General features: G+C 47.4%; 1 protein-coding gene across 2 annotated transcripts; it reads right to left on the bottom strand.

Annotated features, from left to right (window-relative positions):
- Positions 1-902: 902 nt before the first annotated feature.
- Positions 903-20044, bottom strand: LOC105567524 (BAG domain-containing protein Samui-like). Of its 2 annotated transcripts, none has more exons than XM_012022456.1 (3): positions 19678-20044; positions 4225-5745; positions 903-4034 (listed from the first exon to the last, which is right to left on the bottom strand). In XM_012022456.1, exons 1-3 carry the CDS (start codon positions 19840-19842, stop codon positions 3594-3596), a joined length of 2127 nt encoding a protein of 708 aa, XP_011877846.1. In that variant the 5' UTR covers positions 19843-20044; the 3' UTR covers positions 903-3593. The 2 variants fall into 2 exon arrangements, with proteins under 2 accessions (XP_011877846.1, XP_011877847.1); XM_012022457.1 differs by lacking the exon at positions 19678-20044 and adding an exon at positions 10642-11213.
- Positions 20045-20271: the final 227 nt, after the last annotated feature.

The following is a 20271-nucleotide window of genomic DNA, read 5'->3' as shown; positions in this document are numbered from 1 at the left end:
ACGAGACGCCTCGCGACATTGGAAATGCGCATACGAATGCAACATGCTAATTATTTAAAACGATCGCGCGTCGATCGATGAGGAGATAAGTCACGCCTCGATAAAACATCGCCGTCCCAAAGAGGAGACAATCGAAGTATATTCCTTTCCGTGAATTGAATTTCAATGATGCTCTTGCGAATAAAGTACGCGATGAAAAGATATCTTTGTATATTTCTTCCGCTCACATTTGCAATTCTAGAGGCATTCCTGTACCGATTTTCAATCTTTACAGCGAGAAATATCAACAATTGCGGTGAGAAATGTTTTCGTTCCGAGCCGTACGCTCGACCGCATCTGGGGATTTCCCAGATGACAGCTAAATCGTATGCGTCAAATGCAAACAATTCGTAAGAATTTGGCAGTGAATGTGACAACAGCTGCGTATGGCGGATGTTGTTATTAGCAGGTCATTGGTACGCGTGGTCGTAAATGTCCGGAAACTGCGCGCAAATCCGCGTGAGAAAAGAAATTTCACCATGACCGAGTGGAGTAAAGTTAGCCGCAGCAACGGTATCGATAGCGCGCCAGTATTTTTTAATCATTTCCCTCAAACGCCCTGACAGAGAAATGAGTATCCAATACATTGTACACTTGCACCGAACGGAACAGCGTGCGATTTTAAGAGCAACATAGAATAGAAATAAAAAAAGGAGAGAATATAAAATAATGTAAGAGATAGAAGCACGGCATGAACGGCGAACGTTGTGAAGCGATGTAAAAATTTGCTAAAACAGATGTTCCTCAGCTTAACAATTACGGCACGCCGTGTAAGAAATTTCATTTTAAACAAACAACTCGAACTTGTCTACTCAGATATTCAATTGCCACTTTCAATCTAAGGGAAAATAACGAAACGCTCGTAAGATAGAGCAGGCTTTGTATTTTCACTGATCAATCTCATAAAATAGTCACACTTTCATTTCATATATGTATACATATGTATATTTTGATCAGACGCGCTTCTTCCTTTCTCACATACACACATACATAATCTCATCCTCTCTTATCTCTCGTATCAGAAAAAATACAAAATTTCCGGCTGAAAAATAGTGTACAGATACGCGAAAGGAAAATAGACACTAGGGAGAGAACAGAAGGTGAAGCTAAACGAAGTATCACACTATATAAAGGAGAAACCGAAAAAAAAAACAATGCGTTGCCCTCGCCGTCCCCCGTTTCGCGTCTCTCCGTAAAAGGATAAATAAAGTGGGAGATGGGAGGACAAACTTCCTTGAAGAACTTCGAAGTCCCCGCCGGTGCAAACCTTCGAATATACTCGAGGCTCGGATCACGGGCGATTCGAGTGGACTTTTCTCGAGCGTCGCGTATCCGAAACGTCTCGAGAATTCTAAACGGACGCTAAATCTGGAACGCAGTATACAGGGTGTCCCGCGACGAATGTGTTTTTAAGGAGCACGAACCAATTTTTTATCCTCGCCGCAAAAACCATTACATAATTTCCGCGAACAATGATATAACAGGTGTTCTTATCTCAGTTTATCTTAGGTCAGTTACGGCCTCCAGCTTCAAGAAATACCTGCTTATGTTAAGGAGAGAGAGAGAGGGGGGGGGGGGGCAGTAGAGGTGGTCAAAGTTTCCTTTCTCTTTTTAAATTGGGCGCTAATCGAAAAGCGCAAAGAGCAAACTTTGCGGTTTCGAATTGCGAAATTTATAAAAAAAAGAAAGGAAGAGTCGATGCGCCTTGAGGCGATCACAAAGTGAATCAACACAAACAGCATTCCTTTCGATTTCTCTTTGTTTAAACATCTGTATTTTGAGCCTCACACACAGATTCGAATTTTGATCTTCTAATTCTATTCTACGACTGTATTCTACGGAAATACTTCAAGAATAATATGCTATTTTTTTTTCTTTTACCAGGATTGTGTACAAAAATATCGGGGTGATCTCGGAGAACCAGTAATCGATGTCACTATTGATCACTTGTGGAAAAAAAAACTAACGTCCGGCAACTTTTAAGAGAGAAATGACTTTAATTTGCACTAAATTTCACACGCGCGAATTTTAACGTACGTCGCGGAACACATCCTGGATAAGTTTAGGAAGAAGAAATGAGGGACGGTACACACATCGACGTTCTCAACGGATATTTATGATTCTAAAGTTTGTACGCGGACATATGCCTCATTCGCGTGTCCCGTGCCACTTTGTATCGGCAGATGTGCGCGCGATACGCGGAAAATTATTAGCGTCAACAACAAGCACACTCGCGAACATGAAATCATCTCGCGGGCAGGCATACAATAAATTAGAAATCAATATTAACTTATCGTCATCACTGTCGTCACGCGCATGCTCTAAGTCATGCTATATTGAGTACAACGTCGTTATATACCTGCCAAACAGACCAACTCTCCTGTGTCACGGCGTAAAGAGCGGAAGATTTGTGAAGAAAAACCGAAATTCTCCGACTCGAGTAACAGAGCTCGATACGCAACACTTTATGCGAACAATTCACGATTTGGATTATCAAATGAATATGATTGATGATCAAATTCACGCAACACTAGCCGCATGTTTTCCTCTCACCGCCCATACGTCATTTTATTGTTTATATTTTCGAGAGTCCAATCTGTTCATTTCATTTATACTCTCTATCCGTATATTACTTTATAAAATGCATATACGGCTTTGTCCTGCATTCTACAACTTGTACAAAAATTACATATTTTATTTACGTACAGTCAATAACTTAGCGCTTTTGTACGTGAATTATTTTGAGTGAATGCCTGCAGTACGATATTACGATGTGTCGAATTGATCTGCTCGACAGGTGGAAATACAGCAATACTACGTCTCTCCTTTTATGGTGTTCTCAACGTTGCGCGCCTGGACTCGCGATGAGACTTCAATCTTATCCGATCGCGATTTCGAGTCCATCTCGTGCGAGTCAGACGCGGTCTCCGTTTATCTTACAATTATCCACGAGTTCGCAAATCATAAATAAATTAGAAGAAAAGTAAGGATTACATATCATCGACAGAGAGAAAAAATTCGCTCGCTACGCGTATTCCGACATGGATTCTTCCTTAGTGTTGAAAAAGTATAACGAAACACGCGGCCACTTAAGAGCTTCAAATCGAAGGCCGTTTTCTCTGAGGAAGCCAGCAAACTTACGGCCGGTACCGCTTCTAGCCCGTTCTCGCTCGCGATTATTCTATAAAAAGAGGAAAGCCTCGTCCTAAGGTAATGACGAGTGACTCGCGGGACCGAAGGATTCGATTTCGTTGCTCGGCTCAAGCGCTTGATTCTAGTTCGGGAGCTCGGAAAAAGTAAGAAAAGATAGCGGCGTTCGGCGCTTTAATGTAAATCAGTCAAGCCACTTCGCGGTGTCTGCGGCAATTCGATGTCCTTCGAAACTCCTTCACCGTCAGTGTTCCTTCGCGATTCACGGAACCCCCCTTCCAGTCGATCTTGGTTTCTTTACGACCCACGAAATTCTTTTCTCTCTCTCATTCGCGGACTCCGTCGAGTCGTGTCCACGTTAGGACCCACGTTCGACAATATGACACTTCTTCAGCGTTCCGTTTTTATTTCGCGCTCTCCGTCGGCGGTGGCGGCAGCGGAATCGCCTGCTCGGATACCGGCTGCTGTTGCTGCTCCTTCTTCTTCGTCTTCTTCGTCTTCTTCTGCAACCTCGGCGACTCGTCGTTCGCCCCCGTCTTTCCCTCTGTCGCCTCCTTCGTTTGCTGCTTCGACGCCGCGTGTTTATTCTCCGTCTTCGTTCGCGACGCGTCGCCATCCTTTTGTTGCTCCCCATCCTTTCCGCTCGGCTTTGATTTCTTGCTCGTTTCGTCCGCGCATTTTGTCGATTCCTCCGTTGACACAGGTGCGACAGGCTGTTTCGTATTTTCCGCTATTAAATTTTCTGTTTTCTGCTCGGCACTCTGTTCGACAGGAGGCACCGCGCTTGGACTCGCAGATTCGGCAGCCGTTGCCGCACTTTCACTTTCCAAGGATTCCGCTTTCGTCTGCAAATAGAAAATGCGACGCCAAATGAATAAAGTAATTTATCATAAATATCGCAATCGTAAGAGTAAAACAACCAACAAACGAAAAAAAGGTAATTTGAGAAAAAATAAAGTGTTAAAAACTTGTATATAATAAAGTATTCTGCGTTTTAACGGAGAATACTTAATACTAACACTCGTGATTCCTCACCTTCGTCGGCGACGATGGCGCCGGCGGAAGCGGTATTGGCTCGTTGCTAGGCTTCTCCTGCTTCGCGTCTATCTCCATAGGCTCGGGAACCTGCGAGGCCTCTTGTCCCCCCTGGTCCTTCTCCTGGACCTCTTCGCTCGCGGTGGATTGTTGCTCCTGCTGGTTGGCGATCGGTGTTTTAGACTCCAGCAGACTGATGGTATCCTGTATGCTCTTGATGGCGTTCTTGCGCGCCTGCCGCACATTCTCCCGACCTTCCGTCTCTATGTCGTCCAGCTTGATTAATTCGCGCGTCAGCATCTCGTCCAGGTACATGTACTCCTTGTCTTGCCGGGAATTACCGACGTAACGTTGTACCTGCTCAGCGAGATTGTCCACTTCCTTTTGCACCTGAGCAACTTTTTCCAGGGGATCCTTTGGCACTGGAGGCTTTGGTTTTGGTATTTCTTCTTGTTGTTGTGGTGGTGGTTGTTGTTGCTGCTGCTGCTGCTGCGGCGGCGGCGGCTGCTGTTGCTGTTCCTGATGATACTGTGGATGTTGCTGGTGTTGCTCGTGATGCTGCTGAGGCTGCTGTGGCTGCTGGTGATGATACTGAGGCTGCTGATAATAGTATTGCGGCTGTTGATGTTGCTGCTGTTGCCGTCGCGTCGGTTGTTCAAAACCTGCCGGCTTGTAAAACGCATCCTGGAAGTGCGACGGTGGCCACTGCTGCTGCCGGTTGAAGCGTTCGTTGAAGTGCGAGGGTCTGTGGAAGTGGTGCGCCGGCGGCGACGATCTGTCGAAGTGGTGGGTCGGCGGCGACGGTTGCCGCTGGTGGTGGTGCTGCTGGAAGGTGGACGGCGGCGCGTCGTCGGCCGGAATCTTTGGCATCACCGGCACGTCGCGACCCTCCACAAAGATGGGGATGTGTCGGACATTGCTGGCCGGTTTAGCGGGCGACTGGGCGCGTTGCTGTTGCTGATTGTGCTGCGGCGTAATGTCCACTCGGGACACGAATCTTTGGCCTTGCGGCGGCTGCTGATCTTGGCCTTGCTGCTGCTGCTGCTGCCAGCTCTCCGGCGGTGCCGACATCGAGCGCTGGCCGCGCTCGCCCTTCTCCGGGCTCGCCTCCATGTCGTGGCGACGCTGCTGCTGGCCTATGTCCACCGTGTTGCGTAGACCGTACTGCGGTATCGCGGACGATGACGTCAGGTCGTGCTGCTCGCCGCCTTTGCTGCCGCCGCCGCTGTGCGAGCTGACGGCACTCGCACCACTCGCGGCGCTGCTACCGCTCGCCTGGCTGCGCGCGTCCTCGTCCACCTGATGCTGCTGACCTTGCTGCTGGTCGTCGTTGCTGCTACAACCGGAGCCGCAACGTCGGCGGCGGCGGTCGCGCAACAGGGAGCCGCCGAACGGCCAAGGCGGACCGCGCAGGTGCTCGGCGAACTCGGGGTGACGCGCCGCAAGGTCGTCCAGATGCGCGCGGATGCCGTCGCCGCGCGGGCGCTCAAGAACGTCGGCGACCTCGTCGAACGGGAAACCCTACGGGGACAGACAAAAGTTCGATAAAGTCGATTCGTGACGACCAAGTAACTCGTGATCACATCGTGACCTAGAACCGTCCGACAGGTGTGTGACACGTGCGAAAGGTGAAACATACAAGGTTAAAGGATAAAAAGAAACAATTTGCGCAATATTGAATTAATCGATCAAAGTGTGAATTTCACTCATTAATAATCGCGATGGACGATTATCCAATAAACAGTAACAATGTTCAAATGCAAAGTGTTTAATCTGGCACTGAAAGACATTCGCATCAGACGCCGGACATCGTATATTGCAAATTGGCTCGTGCTATTCGCGTTGGTGCATGTTAAAAGTTATCGTACAGGAAATTGTGTTTTAATGAAAGCACAATGTAAACATTTATTGCCGAAATGAAATATATATACTTAACACTATTCACACTAATGTGAATGTACGCCAGAGTTGGATATCGAGTTTCTTATATTGTGCTCTTGTATCCAGATAGTTTCGTGCCTAGCAATCTTTGTGGCGCGTGAACAGAGCCGTGCCCGCCGAATTCGCCGAAAGTGAATTCCGGTTGCCCGCGCAACTTCGCAGCGGTGCACGCGAAGGCCGTGAAGTTATCTGACAACGGGCGCACCTTCGATGCGGAGTAAGGCTAATGTCACTCGTCGATTGGCTGCAGAAGAGAAAATTTCTAGAGACCCGACAGCTTTTCTATTCTGCAGCCAATCAGCACGCCCGAAAAATAATATTAGCCTCAGGATACTGTTAGGGCCTGAGCAGAATGGCTGTCTTAAATTCTTAAGCCTTGTGTCCACGATCCAAGAACTGGGTCCAAGTTCTAGTTCCGAGAAATGCGTAGCCAATCACCTTGCAGCTTTTATGGAATAGCTGCAGGTTGATTGGCTACACATTTCTCGAAATTAGAACTTGGACCAAGTTCTTGGATCGTGGACACAAGGCTTTAGACAGCCCTAAGTCCCAGTCTACAATAGATGATTTAAGCCCCAAGCTTTAAGAAATTGGCCAATCACGGTCAAATATGAGTAGAATCCGCGACTGTGATTAGTCAATTTCTTAAGGCTTAGGATTTAAATCTCTATTGTAGACTGGGACTGAGACTCTTATTTATTTACATGGAAATTGCGTGTAATCAGATCATATTCCATCAAATATTTTAAACAGGGTCATTAATCCGACAGCGCCCACGCTGCTTTGACGATGCGGCGAGGTTCCACCTTAGCTTTTGTCGTTTAATACACGGAAGGAAAGATTAGAAACGAGCGAGAAATCTTGTAACGAACAATTATTCCGCTAGTTGAATGAATTGTTAATCAAGTCGATTGGAGTTTAATCCAAGTCACCCCGGCGGCGACAACCGCGCGCGAAACGTTCAATCGTATCGACTTCGGTCCGACGAACGCGAGCAAGGGCGCTGAAGGGGAAATTCGCGTAATCGGGCACGAGGTGACGAATCCTCCTTCTTCTCTTTCTTCTCCTCCTCCTGCGGCGAATCGAGGTCGCGTCGTCGTTCCACTTAGCGCGGCCGACGGGCGCGCGTTACAAGAAAACCATACACGGGGCGCAGGCGAGAGAAAGAAGGAGAAAATGAAAGAAAAATGACAGTAGAAGGGACAAAGAGTGAAAGAGAAAGAGAGAGCGAGAGAGAACGAGAGCAAAAACTGGGAGAACCGCTTATACACGCGCACCTACGCGCGATAATCGGATTTTCCTATTTTCGGCCCGGTTGGCCCTGGCCGGCGCGCCACCGCCGGGTTAACTTTTCGCCTGTCAACCGCAAAAATGACCCGTAACCAGATCATATTACGCTCGGACACCGATGCTTCACTTTTCAATCGTAAATTTAGTAGAGTGCTTTCGGCCCAAATATGGATTTTTCATCGCACTTAATCACACGTCGCTCGCCATTAATCGCGAACGACTCGAGGCGTCGGGGACGCCTTCGCCGCGTCGAATTTACGTGAACGCAGTCCCGAGGAGGAAGGAAATTTGTTTTCTCCCCTTCCTTCTCCACCTTTCCTCTCTCAAAGGTTTCTTTTATTTCCACCGGGTGATATCATACGTGGGGGAGGGGAGGGGGGACGATCGCTCGGTCTCGTTTCTTTTCGGTTCTTGGTCTCCGTCTTCGTTGGAGCACGCGCAAATACGCCCACGCGCGCACGCGAACCATCCGTCGCGTTCCAGAACGCGAACGCCGAGGGAGAAACGTCATTGGGACGTGGCTACGAGCAGCGGCGGCTACAGAAAGAGTCGAGCCGTATGAAGCGATCCCCCCCCTCCCCCTCGACGCTCTTCGACCCCCTCGATGCGTATCGCGATCTCGCCTAATTGTGCGGCCGGTATCGAGCGTAGGAAGATATCTGATAACGTGACCGACGTGACGTCACGCCGCGCCTTTCGACGTAACGTAACGTGTCGTGCTGCTCGTTCAAGCCCGTATCAAACCGCGCACCGAGCCTCGCGAATTAGAGGCTGCAGGATTGCGAATTGGAGATCGCAGCTCCTGGCCAATCGGGACCGAGCGGGCCGCGGCTAACGTTATCCGATTGGCCAGATTCTAATCTCTCCGATTCGCTACCCTCAATCTTCGATTCGCCATCCTCAATCTCGTATGCGTCGTCCCACGCTTTCAGCCTAATCTACAATGCGCTCTTTGCAACTAGAGGCATCCTATTTTATACAAACAAATGAAAACGCTTACAAAATTTGTCGAGATTAGATTGAAATTTGACCAATCGGAATAAAGTTTACTAATCTCAGTGACTTTTGCTCTAATTTGTCAACTTTCAATCTAATCTCAGTCTCAATCCGTGATGGACAGAATAGTTGCAACACCTTTTTTTAATGAGTTTAGGAACGCGCGTTTAGAATCGGGTTTACGTTTCAAAGCGTTTTTTCTGGGGAAAATTTTACTCGAGAAAGAGATCGAAAAGGCTCAAAATGTTTTCGGAATGGCCAACGAGTAGAATATTCCTCGGAGAGGAAGATTTTGGAATGTAACCCGGAAATCTCTAAATGCACGTTCCTAAACTCATTTAAAAAACAGTTCCAGGTTCAAACCCTGGCTGAGGTATTGTTTTTCGTAATACACTTAAAATTATCTAGACACCAACATCCTGTCTCGGCTCTTACTCCTTTATTACATCGTACTTACGTTTTCGCCTTAGAGCCTTGTGAATTTTAATAATTGTCGAAAAAAAAATGTCGCGATCATTCTGTTCATCACTGTACAATTTATCAACTCGCACAATTTTTTTAAACGCATTTATTACAGAACAAAATGCCTCGAGTGCCTGTATAGATCAGTCTTTAGGGGTATCGATAACAACGGCGGCGGTCCTGCGAGGCATCTAAATGGATGACATCACGACTGCGTTCGACGGTCGCGATCGTTCGCGATTATCCGATGATGCATCGATAATCGCGAGCGCCGGTTTTTGTCCATTTGCAACACCCCACCTCGTCGAGACGTCAATCACTTGTTCTTTGCGACACTACAACAGCGAGGCTCCAAGTTTCCAGAATAATCTCCAGCGACTCGATCTACAATATTTCCCCCCCCCCCTCCCTTTCTTTACGCGACCGACGCGTTCTGTCGCGTTCGAATGCGACGCGAAAAATACGGCGCGAATGCTATTTCTGATTTCCACGCGATCTCGAAACGCGCGAGGAGGAAGGAGGGGCCGTAACGTCGGTAGGGAGAACTCTCTAGAATCGCGCGAAACGTATGGAAATACCTCGCGCGCGCCGCCGATTCCATTAAGGTCTGGACCGTGTCACGCCGAGAACATGGAACCGGGGGGACGAAGGGGAAGTTGTCGCGCGCGTCCGTCTGTGTCGTTTGCGCGATTTTAGGGTGCTATTGCATTTGTCGACAAATTTTTCAAGCGTGTTGATTGACTGCAGAATAGTAAAATTCTAGAGTATCTAAACATTTTCTACTCAGTGTCGTGCGACAAATGTAAAGTACCAGCCTTATGCAGGATTCACGCTGGATCCTGTATTAGGATACAGGTATATTAGGACACGAGTAACGTCTTGTAAACGTTACAATTCAACATTCAGAAAACATTGTTAAATTATATTGAGTTAACATTGGTCGCGTTCAGCAGAGTATTTGTTACAACCGTTGGAAGTGTTGAAATTGAATTATTCCACTAAAATAATCATTCAATCTTAGCTCAGAAAATTTCTGACCTTTGCGACATTACAACAGCGAGGCTCCAAGTTTCCAGAATAATCTCCAGCGACTCGATATACAATATTCCCCCCCCCCCCTCCCTTTCTTGCAAAATATTATATATATAATAATTATATATTTTTTAAGTATAATCTATTTGGGTGTCAAAAAATAATAATTTGTCCAAGATTGTTTCTAGTTTAAAGAAGTAATATACAAACATTAACCTAGATTCAACGTAGAAAAGATATTTATACTTCAACATTAAACATTGCAACGTTTCAGCGACATTATTTTAACTTTCTGTGCTGCATGGGTGTATTTGTCGCACGACAAATTTTTTGAGCGCGTTGATTCGCCACAAGCTAGAAAACTTAGATACTCGAGAACTTTTCTATCCTGCAGCCAATCGACACGCTTGAAGACGTTGTCGTACGGCAAATGTAATATTGAGCTAAACAATCGCGACAGTTGTTCGCGAAACCGTCCAACGAGACGCGCAATCGATTTGCAAACGAAGTCTTCGTACGCAGGAAGCAACCCGAGTCCCTCCAACCCTTCCGCTTCCTCGAAGCGGAGCCGCGAGTTCCGTCACGAGCTAGCGCGCGCGCGCGGCGAGATCCCCGTCTCGCGAGAGGAAAAGATTAACGCCCAAGGAAAAGAAAGGGGAAAAAGAAAAGACAGAGTGGTGGTTGTACGTCACTTACGGGGAACGAGCAGCGGTCCAGATCGATAGCTTGTCCGAATTTGGATGTCGCATCCACGATGACAGGCGAGTCCATTTTCTGGACCCGTTCGAACCCGCCGTCCGTTTTTGGATACCCGACACGCACTCTCTCTCTCGCGTTTGCTCGCGCGACCAATGCTTCTAGATCTTCTAGATCTTTCCTTCTCTCTCTCTCTCTCTCTCTCTCTCTCTCTCTCTCTCTTTTCCTCTTTCTTTTCCTTTCCTTCTGCGTAATGTGCACCTCGCGCAGAATCTTTTTTTAGCGGCTCTCTCGAAAGCGCGGTTCAAGGAACGTCGGGAAAAAGGCCGCCGCGAGATTTTTCTCGAAATCACGGTACCTCCTCGCGTTCTCTCATTCGCTCTCGCTCGCTCGCTCGCTCTCTCTCTCTCTCTCTCTCTCGTTCTCACTCGCTCACTCTCACACGCTCTCGATATACGTATATATGTTTCTCTATCACTCTACTCACTCGACACTCACACGTCGTGCTTCTTTCTCTCTCTCTCTCTCTTTCTCTCTCTCTCTCTCGGTTTTTCCTCGTCTCCTCCTCGCGCCTCCTGTGCCACGATTACATAAGCGTCGGCCGCTAATACACTCGGGCGCGTCTCTTTCGCACTCGTCTCGCAGGCTGTACTTTTTCAAGGCCGGTCCTCTCCGAGTCGCGCAAAAGAGAAGAAAGAAAAAAAAATACGTGCACACGTGCGTGTCACCGCGATATCGCGCGTACCGTCCACCACGAGCGCGGCTGACAGCGAAACTGACAGCGCGCGGGCCAGAATGCAGCTTAAATGCGCGATTACGTGTGGGCCGCGCGAGACCACGTGACTGCGCCGGCGGCGAGCGGAGGCGGCCGATGACGGCCGACGGCGGCCGAGCGGGCGCGAGAACACGGCTGGAACACGCTAGAAGCTTCTCGCGCCCGGCTTCTCGATCGTTCGAGAAAACGCGGAAGCGTTCGGCGTTACGTCACGATGAATAACTCGCCTCGTTCGGTTCGACATGCTTTCAAAACATTGAGAGTGCTACGGCCGTACACACTTCTCTCGTCGAGCGAATTGACGCGAGAAAAAGGCGCGTTTTAAACGTAAAAATACGCGACGAAAGGGGAAGGAAATGCCACGAGGCGACGGGTCGTAGAGGATCCATTCGTCTCGGTCGCTCTTTGCGGCTTTGCTCTTCCCGTCGGAAAGCGTACACGTCTTGTTCTAGAAAAGGTACAGTGATGGACAGAATGGTTGCGACGCTTTCTTTGGGTTACGTTCCAATATCTTCTCCGAGGAATATTTTACTCGATCGCCATTCCGAAACCATTTTGTTGGGCGTTTTCAATCTGTTCCTCAAGTAAAATCGTCCCCGAAGAAAGTATTTTGGAACGTAAACCTGAATCTAAATGCGCGTTTCTAAACTCAGTAAAAAATTAAGTGTCGTAATCATTCTGTCCATCACTGTACGCTAGGGCATCATCGACGTCTTCTCGTATGAATGTTTGCCTATCCCATACAGCACCAAAGCTTTCTGAAAGAGTTTCTGAAATGTTTCTGAAAGCTTCGCTGCTGTATGGGACACGTGATCATGAATCCTTTCCTCCAGCGTGAACTCGTAAAAAGTGAAACATCTCATTGAAGAATTCAATGTTGGTTCAACAAAATTTCTCGCGAGTTCACTCCAGAGGCAAAGATTCGAGCCGCTCATCTACAATGTGCTCTTTGCGTCTATATAGAAACATTCTATTTGGCTTAGCCAATAAATACATTTGAAAAGTTTGCGCAAGTTGATCAATTGTAAATTACACATTGTACACTCGTGCATTAGCGACAAACTTTTTTAAACGTATTAATTTGCTTATACAAAGTCGCAAAAAGCACATTGTAGAATTTAATATACTTTTGCCCATATAATTTAGCACAATTTAAAAATTAGTTTAAAAAATTAAATAGGAAGCCTGCTGATGCCCTACTTACCCCCCTATTCGAAATTGTAAGGGGCAAGTTATGAGATCGTGATGAGGAAAACCTGATCAGGCAGTTTTAATTCTCGACGTTACATTTGTGATCAGGGCCGAACAAGGGGGCAACCTGATGAGTGCCTGATCAGGCATTAGGACATGCTTATTAGGACCTTGTTAGGAACCTTGTAAAATTTCAGCTCGGGACGTCATCTCAACGGGCGCAGATAGTCGGGCGGACGAGGACGAGCGAGCGCACGCTTCGCCCGAGAAAGGCAGAGAAGAAAAGAGACGTATGGTTGATGGCAGAGAACAATCCGTAAACGCTTAAGACTGTCTCAGTCGTAGACGTAGGGCAGTATACCATAGCCTTTCACGACTTACGTTTCTCTCTGCCTTGCCCTACGTCTACGACTGAGCCAGTCTTAAGCGTTTACGGATCGTTCTCCGCCACCAGCTTATGACCCATATTTTTAGGCACGAGCGAGATACCTGGACCCGCGCTGGATCGACACGGCTGGACCGATCGCGAGGAGCATAACCGGCGGCGACTCCAAAGGTAGCTCGAGCGTAGGCCCCGCGCTGGGTGCGTACCGGAAAGAAACGGACGTTCGATTGAGAAAGAAAAGCGAGACGGGAAAAGAAATAGCGATGAGTGAATCGCGGAGTTATGCGTGGAGGGATAATGAGCGATCCCGGCGAAAATTACCGGCTGGCGGGGGCACCGACGCAAAGTTCGCCACGTAATCCTAAATGGTATACGTGCGACGCGGATCGGAATGGCATAACTGCCGTAATAACGTCCACGATAAGCTGGAGGCGCGTTTTGTAGCCCGCGCACGCGTCTCGATCGCTCGCGGGATCATCGATAATGACGATCGATGATCTACGGTGATCGATAGCGGTGCCAGGAGCGCAGGAGACGCGAGGAGGTCGCGCGAGTCCGCGGCGAACCAGCGAAAGGCTCATTCATACGACGGTAGAGGAGAAGGAGGAGGAAGAGGAGGAGGAGGAGGAGGAAGAGGAGGGGAAGAGGAAAAAAAGGGGAAGGGGCGCGACGGCGCGCGGCGTGAAATTCGCTTAATACATCAATAAGCGAATCGAACAGCACCAGTGAGGATCACTCGCGGGATTTCTCGATGCTGTGGCTCCTTTTGAAAAAAGAATTTCCATTTGAAACGAGACGTTTCGGTTTTGAGGTTGCGAGAACGTTGCTCCGGGCTCGCCGGAGTCGACCGAGTCAACCGGGCGAGGCGACAATCGCGCACTTTTTGCGTTACGCAATTTGCGTTGCGCAACGCGCGGCGAAGTTTAATACGTTAAATATATAAATAACGCTAACCGTGTGTACAGTATCATTGCCAACATGCGAACGTGCGTGCAGCCGCGATCGCGGGTCGCGAGATTGCGACGATCGCGCCGCGCGCCTTTCGGCACCTCCCAAATTCGATCTTCTCGTCGAAGGTAATGGAGAAACGAGGGAAAAGTCGCGCGTAAAAGAAGAATAAACATTTCCATCTACACTTCCGACTCGTCACCTTACAAAGAAATACTTTTCCTTGTAGGCCTAATTGTTATCAACGCGAAGTCTATTAATTTAGCTCCTTTTGTTCGTTTTATAACAATCATGTAATAATTTATGACATACGTTCAATTTGTAATTATAATCATTTTAACTTATTTTTTATTACACGACTAATGTGCTGAGGAAGACTAATTATAAGTTGAAACGCGACGCACACAATACTGTATCTAATTATAATTATATAAATAAATTATACAATTATTTATACAACGCCTTTTGCTCGTTCTTAGCCCGTGGACTTTGCTTGAAGTATTTTTCCAATCTTTCCTAATGGCATGTAACTTTTCGAGCTGGATTCTAATCGGAGTAATTCGTCTATAGAAAACACAATAGAGACAGGAAACAACTAAACAGCCCATTCCGAAAAGTTCGACACAACACGTGCCCCATTTTCACGTATTTTCCCGCCGAGTCGATAACAAATTACGCTGTATACAAAGCGCTGGGTATCTGAAATGCCTCAGCCGCTTTTGAAAATATGTGAGAACTTGACACAATGCGGGATATTCAAGGACGTACCCTTCCCGCCACTCGGCCGGCAGAATTTTCGCGTATCACGAAGAACACAGGTGCTTTAAGTACGGAACGTTAAACGAAGCGACATTGCGAGAGCTTTCCTTTCTTTCCGCGTCGGGGCGGCTCAATGGGAAGGACGGGATGAAAAGAATCGTGCACACACCCGCGCGACAATTCACTTTACGTAATGAGGCAGGCTTTTCTCTTCTCCTCTATTGGCCCGTCGCTATATACATAACCGAATCACCTGTTCCGCATTGTCAACGCGCCAATTAGCATGCCTCGCGCGCGGAGCACACGGCGCGGCATTAACGTTTCCCGGAATGTGGTTAATCGATAGGTCGGTTTCGATCGAGCGGGCGGGCTCCCTGCGGGTCCCTCTTTCGCGACTCGCTTTTCCGAGCGAGCATTATCCTCGGGGAGCGCGTGAATCTAGTTTTTCAATTTCAGACCGGTACCCAGTGAGAAATGATTCGTCGATCGATGTCGAAACGATGTCGAACCGTCAAATTGACCTGGATTCGACATCATTTCTCACTGGGATATAAGAATGGACTATGACTAACCAGTGAGAAATGATTCGTCAAAACGATGTCAAATAGACACTGTCAAATTCGCGTCGATTCGACATCGATCGACGAGTTTTTGCGCTGGGTATGTATTTAATTACATCTCATAGGCCGGTATTCATAGTCGATTCTTATTTCAATATCATCTTAAGTGTTGTCTTAAGACGCTAATACGGCTCTGTGATTGGTTGAAAACACATTAAGAGTATACTTAAGATGATCTTAAATATAAGAATGGACTACGAATACCGGCCAATAGACTACAGTTTACTTGATCCTGTAAATCCTTTAAAGTGTTCTTTAGAGAGAAGGAGAAGAAGGTAGTCATAGTCCATTCTTATACATATGTCCATTTAAGTCTCACAGACTGCAGTTCACCACAGATCCTATAAATCCTTCAAAGCGTTCTTTAGAGAGCAGGAGAATGCTTTTGTAGCACAAAATGGACCCTAGTGTGTTGTAAACATGTGAACTTTATACACGAAGAGACTTTTCTGTTAAAATTTCTCCTGAAAATTATGTAATCGTGGGACAACACGACATTTTGAAGAACTTTATTAGAGTTTTTGAAATTCTACTATACATTCTACTAGCAAAATGTATGCTGAAATTTCAAAAGGCTCTTATAAGATTCTTCGAAACGCCAAGTTGTCTCACGATTACATGACTTTCAGGATAAGTCTTACGAAAAAATTATCTCCGTGTGTTATACCGGAATGCCAAGTCAAATAGGAGAAAACGGACAGAGCGTGACGGGCAAATACCACTTCTATCTCTTCCTTAGTAATTTAATTGGTCAACGATTTTCTATCCCAACTTAGGTAAATCTCACTCTGTCCGTTTATAAGGTGAGATAGAAAATCACTGAACCAATCAAGTTACTCGAAAGAGACAGAACTGGTACTATTTGTCTGTCTCACTGTCCGTTTTCTTAACACGTCTTAGGTATTCCAGTATATCTAGAGTTTACTGCAAGTTGCAAGCCAATCGCAGAGCCATATTAGCATCTTAAAACATTACTCAAGTGATCTTGAAGCATAAAGAACGGACTGGTGAGTACCTTTAAGGCCGATTTTATTCATGCAAGCTCTCGGGATATTCGAGAACGTGAATGGACGCGGGAGTTTTACACAAGTGCGGCCGGAAAATTCAACGACGTGGCTGCGGATTTTCCCATCAAAGACATCTCTTTTACTCGCTCTCACTCTCTTTCTCTCTCTCTCTCGTCGTTAAAGGGCTCCCCAGACTAGGACACGCATATACACGCGCGCGCACACACACAAGAGTATCGGAAATACGCTGCTTCCCGAGTGAGCCAAGATCGATAGGGGTGGCCTTACCCCTCGGATGTGTGCCGTCAAAACTCGTTTCGGGATGGGGTCCTAGCTAGACACGGCGCTACTTCGTTTCTCCAAGCCTATTCACGAACGACGATAAAAGGCCCTTTTGGTTCGCAGGATATTGAAGCTAAAAGGGCGCCCGGAAAGTGTCTACGACCGCTCCTGATTGCGAGGGTTGCTTCATGATGTCAGCTCGAGCAACTTCTTTTCTCGTAAAGAAGACTCGAGCGGCGCGTCTCTCGATAACTTTGATAACAATCACATGATCTTTCGAGGAACGACGATTAAAGATAAAGATAAAGACTCTCGATCGAATGGAATTAAAGCTCAACAGCTCTCACATATAAACATTCGTCATTTATTTCCTCCTCCCCCCCCCTCTCTCTCTTTCTCTCTCTCTCTCTTTTCGTAAAACCAGAATTGCGCAAAAAAGTATGTTCTACGAAGGAGTGAAAATCTCTCTCGATATTCTTGGTGAAATGTAAAACTGGGGATTTGTTCTTTCTCTTAGGACGATATTCATAGTCAGATCTCATATTCGCCGTCTTAAGATCATCTTTAGTTACTCCGTAGCCAATAAAACGTCCTATACAGCATCTTTAGATAAATTCAAGACGGTCTTGAATACAAGATCTGGGGCTCGATTCTTGAATTCGTCCGGTATAGAGAAACGTATGCGAAAATTCTACTCTGACAGAAAAGTTGAAAGTCGATTGGTCAAAAGCCACGCGAATAACCAATCGACTTGCAACTTTTCTGTCAGAGCAGAATATTCGCGTATGTTTCTTCTTGGAATGAATTCAAGAATCTGCGACTATGAATACCGGCCTTAGGCTGATATTACGTTCGTCGTACGACAAATTTTTCAAGCTTTTTGATTGGCTGCTGAGTAGAAAAGTTCTAGATACCAGAGAATTTTACTATCCTGCAGCCAATCAGCAGGCTTAAAAAATTTTTCGTACGACAAATGTTTACTACCAGCCATGCCGCGTGGCAACTTCGGCTGACAATAAAAATAAGTCTACAACGATAAAAGATATAAATAGACCTATTGTGAACAATCGGATCTTTTTAGAAATGACGACCGGCGATGGAAATGCCTTCAAGTGGTGAGATATCGGGAAGTCAGAGCGCGATCTTAATCTTCGATCGACGCGACGTATCCACATTTACGTCGCGCTAAGGACTCGGAGAAAAGTTGCGATTAAAACGAGAGACTCGATATCGCGAATCCCGTCGCTTTACGCGCGACTCGACGAGTCGTTTCGCGCGCGATCCGCGAATATATATCGATGACAGGAATAAACCGCGGCGAATCGGAGAAAGAAAAAAGAAGCGTGGATCGAAACGCCACGGCGGAACCTTCGTTCAAACGACCGAGAGACGATCGTCGTGCGCGAGAATTGGGGACGGCGCTATAAATACAAAGAAATTCGGCGCGAGCTCCGATTCGTTCGCCACGATTTAAATCTCCCGCGGGACGCCGCGGCATCGAAGACGCGAGACGGACGGGACGGACCTATTACAATATTTGCGCCCATCATTATCGATACACAAGTTTGTACCTCAATGCTCTTCTACCTCGCCTCACGGGGCGAAGGTAACTAATTCGCACTCACACGTTTCCCTTTCGTTGCGTTCGCGAACGCAAACACATCCCGGCGTGAACCAACGAGTCCCAATTGCTCACTGCAGTGAGAAATGTTTCGTCGAAACGATGTCAATTCGACATCGACACCGTCAAATTGGCGTAGATTCGACGTCGTTCGACGAGTCATTTCTCACTGGGATGGCAAGCAACGCGCGAGATCTTCTTCCCATACAGCACCATAGCTTTCGGAAACATTGCAACATTGCAAATTGCAATGTAATATTGCAGAGACTGTTCAGAGACATTCAATTGTAACGTTTCGCCGACAATGTTTCAGTAACCTCGTAACATTGCACCGTGTCATTACTGCAATGTTACATTGGGTCTGTTCTTTATTGCTGCACTCCTGAACTAGTGCACGCTGGTGCAATGAGTTGGAACGAGAGGTGATCCTATTTGCTTCATTTTAACTTATTGCACTAGTTCAGTAGTGCAGTAATAAAGAACAGGCCTATTGTAATATATCTGAGGGAGGACATTTTAATGTTGCTTCAAGCTTGCGACAACGTTGCTCAAACATTTCGCAACCTCCATACAATGTTACAATGTTGCAGTGAAAGGTGTGTGCAATGTTTCTGCAATCTTTCGGTGCTGTATGGGCACTTTAATTTTGGCTCCTCGTTCGAAGGGTAACTTGGGGTCTGTTCTTTATAGCTGAATTGGCTGCGCTATTTCAGAGCTTATCTTTTTCCCTCCACATTATGAAAAACAGACCCCTCAGCCATAAGCTAGTGTTTAGGGTCGGTAGGTGATTTTCGTCCACGCTCTCCGTCTAACGAAGGCTGTTTTTCTCTTAGTCCCAGTCTACAATAGATGATTTAAGCCCTAAGCTTTAAGAAATTGGCCAATCACGGTCAAGTATGAGAAGAATGCGCGACTGTGATTAGTCAATTTCTTAAGGCTTAGGGCTTAAATCTCTATTGTAGACTGGGACTTAGGAGACACAAATCGACACAAGTAAACACGCTCGAGCACAGTTTGCCGCAGTTAAATGGCAAAGAGAGAGAGAGAGAGAGAGAGAGAGATATTGAGAAAAAATTCTATCGAAATACTGGGAGTAGATGCGTTCTTCGGTGTCAAAAACATCCCGACTCTCCTCCCGAGCAGCGTTGATCGAGTCTCAGCTGTAAATGGAAAGCGACATGTGTCGGTCCGTTTAAAAAATGTCCACTGTATCCCCTAAAAGAAAAGCAGCCCGAGCAAGAGGTTGTCTATTCTCCCGCTCGGGTCGTCACGCGGTGTCGAAGGTCGCGAGGGATTTCGGCTCCCGCCGGCGTGATCGATCGATCGCGACGAGAGCCACGCGGAGGGAAAATAAAGGTCAATGGGAAATTCCGCGGGCAGCGAATTCCAGGCGCGCCGCGGAGGAGAAGGGCGCGCGAGCGGCGGGACGAACAATAGCGTGTACTCACTCTCGGGAAATGCGGAAAGGGCCGGTCGGCGTCGCCCCGGGTGGGCCTGCCGGGCTCGAAGAACGCGTCCTCGTTGTCCTCGTTGAATCGCTGCTTCATCTCCCGCAGCAGCTCGTCGTCGGACATGTCCGCGAATCTCGGCGAGTTGCGAAAGTAAAACGACATGTCGTCGGCTCGGCTCGGCTCGGTTCAGCTCGGCTCAGGGCAACGCGACGCGACGCGACGCGACGCGACGCACCTTCCCCGTCAATCTCGCGCGGCGGAACACGGAGCGGGTCCGATCACGCGGGCAGTTTTCTTTCAGTTTTCCTTCGCGTCGCAAAAATAACACCACTCGCCGACTACGCTCCCGCGCAAAGGTTCGCGCGTTACTGGCGAGCGCGCTGCGCCGGCGATGGCATTTGAAAGGGCGAATTCGCCCGCGCACGCGCATCGGCGCCGCTCGCGCGCATAGGCTTCGAAAAAGGGCTATCAAGATGAATTTGCATAGCCACGCGTATGAGTCACCCGCACGGAGGAAACCGACCAATTGGCGCGCCCGATACAACCGCGCCGTACACTCTCGCATTTATTTACGTTGGGCACGCGATTTTT

The sequence above is a fragment of the Vollenhovia emeryi genome, unplaced genomic scaffold, assembly GCF_000949405.1.
Source record: "Vollenhovia emeryi isolate VEMERY1.0 unplaced genomic scaffold, V.emery_V1.0 DF939137.1, whole genome shotgun sequence".
NCBI lineage: Eukaryota > Metazoa > Arthropoda > Insecta > Hymenoptera > Formicidae > Vollenhovia > Vollenhovia emeryi.
The sequence above is the reverse complement of the archived record's forward strand: the minus strand, read 5'-3'. Positions and strand labels throughout refer to the sequence as shown.